At 45.7% G+C, this 6,000-nt stretch overlaps 1 protein-coding gene across 1 annotated transcript in view; it reads left to right on the top strand.

The window, feature by feature from the left end:
- Positions 1–698: 698 nt before the first annotated feature.
- SLC22A3 (solute carrier family 22 member 3) overlaps positions 699–6,000 on the top strand; it is a 28,041-nt gene continuing 22,739 nt past the window's right edge. Inside the window, exon 1 of the mRNA XM_027687092.1 lies at positions 699–1,317. Within this exon, the coding sequence (XP_027542893.1) occupies positions 904–1,317 (414 nt within the window). The 5' untranslated portion in view covers positions 699–903. The remainder of the gene's footprint in view (positions 1,318–6,000) is intronic.

The raw sequence follows: 6,000 nt of genomic DNA, 5'->3' as shown, positions 1-6,000 counted from the left end.
CTTGAACAAAGTCCAAAAAAACCCACTGTTGCATATCTGATTTGATTTAGGGGGTTCTGCACAAGATGTGCTCACATGCACACAAAATACACCCTTCTCCCCACCCTCAAACAAACACCTGAGTAAAAAAGTGAAATAACTTGTTTTCCATTAATTTTTGAGTAAGAGACACTGTCATTTCTCTCTTAAATATTTGGAAGATTTTGTGAAATGAAAATTAACAAGGTCACATAAAAGCCTTCTTGAACAGGTAGATCAAATTTTAAAAGAAAAAGCCTGGGTTTTAAACTGTTGTGGTTTGTGACTCTATTTATGCTATAGAAGGGAAAGGCTCTTGTAAATTAAATCTGTACAGATACTGAAGTAGTGCTTTGGAGAAGTAATTAAACTTCACCACAGTATTCATTTCTATTTGCTGAAGGAAAGATCATAGGTCTCTTTGGAACAACTTTCTTCCTGCCCCTGCTATCCCACAGAGCCTGCATCACTCACTGCTGCTTTTTGCAACAGCTTCTGTGCTCTTTTCCATTTAGCTCTCTGCTTTATCCTTGCACCTATTTATCTCAGCCACAGTGGGAGCTGGCATTTGCGCCTCACTGGCCCCGAAGGAGTTAACTGGTTTTATTACATAATCTGTTTAACATTCGGGATTAATAGGAAATGCACGCCCCTCCTCTCCTACAATATGTTTGCGCTCTTTAGCTCTCACTTCTGCCCGGCTGTGTGTAAGCCTTGTGCCACTTAACATGCCCTGAGTCTCCTCGCGTGTGCCAGGGCGCGCTCGCATGCCTGACTGCAGCTGCGCCCCGCTCCGGCTCCGCTCATGCTACCGGCAGCGCTGCACACCCGCGTGTCTGTCTCTGCGTGTCTCTGTGTCTCTGTGTGGACAGACCACCTCACATAATGCCATCTTTTGAGGAGGTTTTGAAGGAAGCTGGGGAATTCGGAAGATTTCAAAAGAGAGTCTTTTTCCTCCTTAGCCAGACAGGCATAACTTTTTCTTCCCTGTTTGCAAGCGTGGTTTTCCTTGGGCGAGCACCAGACAACTTCTGGTGCAGGATCCCTGGGGCAGCTGAATTAAGTAAACGATGTGGCTGGACGCTAGAAGAGGAACGAAACTTCACAGTACTGCCCCTACACCTGGGGAACAAGTCTTCCAGCGGGGAGTGTGAGAGGCTGGATGTCGCATGGGATGACTCCGTCAGCTGCGCCAGCCCGCTTGCCCACTATGGCAATCACAGCACGGGCCACCTGCCACTCACCACTTGCCATGATAACTGGATATATGAACAGCCCCACTCATCCCTCATCAGCGAGGTAAGGAAAACCCCCATCCTCTAATTAGCAGCATCCATCCTGGTATGGGCTTGCAACAGTAAAATGGGATTGGCACTGTGAGGGTCGTTGCTTTGGTGGCTGGTTTTCCTTTCTGGATTTGTTTTATTTTGAGTCATAAGCAAATCAGGACAATGAGTATGATCAAGTGCTGGCATCAAGCTTTTAGGGAAAGGTGAGCTGATCTGAAAGGTGGCTACCCAAAGCCAAGTGCCCCATGAAAAGCCAAATACCCTGCGCAGAGATTGCTCTGTCTCTAGAGGAATATCAGATTAAAATAGAGACTTAAGTCTTTCCTTGCAGCTGAGGCTTCTGATGCTCAGTTTTGGGCCAGAAACTTTGATGGTGTAAACTCCAAGTGTACTCGCTGACCTGGATCACTGTACATTATCTGTTCTTTGTATTTCCAGTACTGAACGTTTAAGTCTGTAGGTAACAAAAAACAACTGGTGGCAGACTGCCCTTCTGAGATCTGGCAGGAGTCAGCAAAAATGATTGTGCTTACTAAAGAAAAAAAACCAAACCAAACACACATTATTGCCCAAAGCTATCACTCAGTTTTTCCTTAATGTTGGTGTCAGAGAACCGGAGGCTATTACCACTAGTGGTAAACACTGACAAATGTAGTGGTTTTCTAGTGAGGCTGCAAAGACAATTGAAGATGCTTTCCTAGGAGATCCTCTGTGTAATCTGTAATCATGTGGATGGGCTGTGATCTGGCTCCAAAATACAGTCTACATACTAGGAGTGTGTATTTTAAGGTCATCCTACACGGTATTGTCACTCATGCAGTGATGAAAAACACAATGTACTTAGAAGGATTGGCTCAGAAATCATCAAGGTGCACTGCAAAATGTGTCAGTACAGCTGAGGGCTCTAGTTCCTCTCTGTCTCATGAGCCTCCCACTGTGGTTTTTAACTGGGTACTTGCACTAGAGCCGTGTCCTCCCTGAGCAAACACTGAATTGAAAAGAGATGCCTCTCCTGACTTTTCAATTCATCATCTTTCTCCCATCCAGCTGGGACTGCTTTATCCACTTGTAGGCTTAAGTCTCTCCAGAGCAGTAGCTTCATTCTTTCAGCACCACACGCAACCTGAGCAGCTTTAGCCAGGGTCTGTGTTCAGGAAAAGAGAAATCGGAGCACCTGACTGGCCCTGGCCCTTGGGCAAAGGTTCAGAACTGGCTTATGTGTGTGATCACTGAAATCAAGGCTGCTCAGAGGGCCACAAATGACATGCAGGGAGCTGGTGTCAAACTTTGTTCCCTAATAATGATGTGTTTCTGCCTGTGCTGGCAGTGGTAGCTGGGACTGGGTGGGCAGGAGGACAAATGCTGCCTGGGAGCTCCAGCCTGGCTACGCCTTAAAAACAGAAGTATAGAGATTCCTCTTTTGTTCATCATTTTTTTCCCCCCTTCAGCCTTGCTGTAGGTGAAAGCATGTAGTTTGTGTCTATAAGATGGTGCTCAGAGTCCATTTATGGCAGCAATTTGTATATCCAGCAAAATCACTGTGATTTTCCAGTGAGCCATTGGGTACAACTAAGGGAGAAAGAAACCAGTGTTTGTGTTGCAGCAATAAATAGAAGTGAAAAGTTCAACGTTCTCAGGCAAATGCCTCGCCCATCCGCACTTTCTTCCCTCTCCTCTGCTGGGGAGACCCTCCAGAGCCCGGGTAGGGAGAAGGGATGAAGGGATGCTGGGGAAGCACTCCCCACCTGTGCCCCCAACGGCGCATATTGGGAAAACTGTGGAGCAACAGTCTGCAAGAAGAGACAGGCTGGTACCGTCTCTACCCTATGCTGGGGCAGCAAGTTCCACCAGCAGTGTCACTGTGACTCCTAGAGTCTTGCTGGCTGGATGCACTTCGGATGAAGGGTGGTGGGCTGACTTGTGGCACTTGCAACCAGTTTCCAGTTTTGCAACATTTTCTGGATAAATCACATCCCACAATGCTTGATTTCTTCATTTAAAAAGGAAGCTTGTGGCATGCATGTCCTGGCTCAATTGCTTTGAGATCAGCTACTAAAAGGAGCTTGATATCTTGTTAATGAGTTATACATTCAGCAAAGACAACTTAAATCCCAGATTTAATTTAGTGTCCTTTTTCTCAGCTGAGTTTTCTCTAACAAACTGTGACTCAATTTAGGCACATTTTTGCTCTGTTTAATCAGCTTACCAAAGATTTTTGTTCTCATCCATCTGCTTGTAAATGCTTCATTTTGTCCACATGTGCAGACATATTTTTGTTTCTTTCAACTTAATATTTCTGGTACTTTGTGTCTGACTGAATCAATAGTGGAAGTGACCAAGGAGACAAAGTTGAAAGGATGGGTTATGTGATAGTCTCACAGACATATGTTCAGGGAGAAAAAGAGAGAAAAAAAGTCAGTGTACTGAAGGAGGTCTTCCGGGCCTATGGCATGCACACACCTAGCGTGGATTTGCACTGTAACAGGGGAGGTAGAGGGCAAAAGCAGGTGTGTGTTTCTCTGGGACAAGATGTCATATCACACAGCAGGTCTGGCAGCCAAACTACAGGCTATTGCAATAAGTTCTGAGCACCTTTCAGAAGTCAAATCATGTGACTGAATGGACTGACTTATTGTGAAATGAATGGCATTGCAGTACCTGATTTCATTGATCATGTTGCTCACTTGCCATTCTCTTATCTTAGCTGTCTACTGCAAAGGCTTTTGTGGAAGCATCAGCAGAAGGAAGCAAAAGAAAAAGGGGAATGTGGATTGACAAAAAGCACACATTGCTTTGTAAGCAGCACCTGGGGTGCCTGCTGCATCACCTGCTGCTGCAGGACTCCTGCTTCTCAGTGCTGGGGTACAGCAGGATGCTGGGAGAACATACCAGGGCTTTCGTCCTTCAACATTTGGGAGAAGAGCAAATTGTATTAAGAAATCATCACAGGAGCACATGGCAAAGCCAGCTAGTTTGATCTAGAACAAAACAGAACATTGCTAAATATTTAGCAACAGAACATTGCTAAAGATTGCCTCTCAAAATCTTCTTTTGATATCTAACAGTCTCTGAGAGTAGGTCCCTACTTCTGTAGTGGCACACCTAAGGGTCTCTGTGCCCCACTGTTTTAGGTCAGGCTTTTCTGTGAGGGCAATCCAGGTTAGACGAGTAGTTGTCCACTAGTGCTGCACATAGAGCCCATTGCTGTGGTGCCCAAATTAAAGCTGAGCAAACCAGACCTGGGTTGATTTGGGTTGATGCAAAGGTTTTGAGCTATCATTTCAAGACACAGCAGTGTTGCAGGTGGTGGATCTGTGCAGAGGACTTTAACCAAATGCAATCTGCTCCAGTTTGATTGAGTGGGTCTTGCACATCTTGTGAAAATGGAAGACAGGGCTGCATGCATCAGCTGCAGCACAGGAATGCAGTAGCTTCTCAGATTTTGCTTGGAGAGGAGGGCTGAGAGGATAATTATCAAGCTAAATACATTCCTGGCTCATGCCAGCTGGTGCCACCTCAAATGATGCTGGTCAAATCAGGTGGCTGGCACTGCTTGGGAGGGAAGGCTAGTGACAGCAGCAGCTCTTACAGTGGGAGGAGAGCAGGAAAGGCCTGTGTTTCTGAGCAGCAGATGGAGAAGGAGGAAGAGGAGGGGTGCTGAGGGGCTATAGTGGACCAGGAGGGCCACAGCTTCATGGTCTGGCACAGGGGTCTGGAAAAGAGCCCAGCTCACTCCCCAAGCTGCATAACACTAGAAACAGGAAGTGTGTTGCTTGCTGTCTCCTTCTGGGTGAGCCTTTTGAAGGACATATATATCCAGGACATACAGAAGTTAATAAACCTAACTTTCTGAGGAAATCATGCTGAAGAGGCAGTCGCTGATCTTTAATACTGATGGGCTGTGGCACTATGTTCTTTTATCCTAGTGGAGATAAATCTATCACTCTGCAATAGGGTGGCTGGAAATAATGTGCAAAGGGATTTTTTTCAGACATTTTTTTTTGTTGGTGAGTCCTAGAGGCATGGGCATGAGCTAAAATTGTATCTGCAGGTGGAATGGCCTGTGGTGGTGGATGAAAGGAAAAGGGAAGTCTATGTGGTCACCAGCAACTACAGCACAGCTGGCATATTTTAGGCAGCATTTATTAGACCCTTTGTTGGCAAAAGTTCAGCAGAAGGGACAGATTGCAATATGCTCTGTCTGCAGCAAGTCTTCACGCTGTAGATGATGTCATTTTGAGACCTGGCAATAGTTTGTTGCCAAAGTGTGAGGTCTGAGGTGTACAAGGGATCATCTGAACAGTCTATGCACCTGCTGGGAATCAACCTTCTTAATCCTCTGCTCGCCAGCCGTCTCAGAAATCAACAGTCAGCATTTGCAGAGAAACCCATAAGGAAAGCAAAAATGTTTGTCTCGTAGCTTTTATAGTCACTCAGAGAAGGAGATAATATGGCAGTCAAACTCACGGTGGAGAAAGCACAGCTGGTCCTTTTGCTATCCTCCTCCAAGGCAATAAGCAACACAATTCACCCTCAATTGTTTATCTAGTATGACTGTTGTTACTGGCATGGCCGTACCCTGTCTTATTTCCACTGTCATGGTGGGATTAATAGTAATTAGTGGCGGTAAAGTGGAAAAGGGCAGACAGAGGAGCAGAGGGAGCAGCAATTGCTGAATTACTCATGAAGCTTT

Source organism: Neopelma chrysocephalum, unplaced genomic scaffold, assembly GCF_003984885.1.
Source record: "Neopelma chrysocephalum unplaced genomic scaffold, ASM398488v2 Primary Assembly neopelma1_23, whole genome shotgun sequence".
Taxonomy (NCBI): domain Eukaryota; kingdom Metazoa; phylum Chordata; class Aves; order Passeriformes; family Pipridae; genus Neopelma; species Neopelma chrysocephalum.
This window is presented reverse-complemented; position numbering and strand designations above follow the sequence as displayed.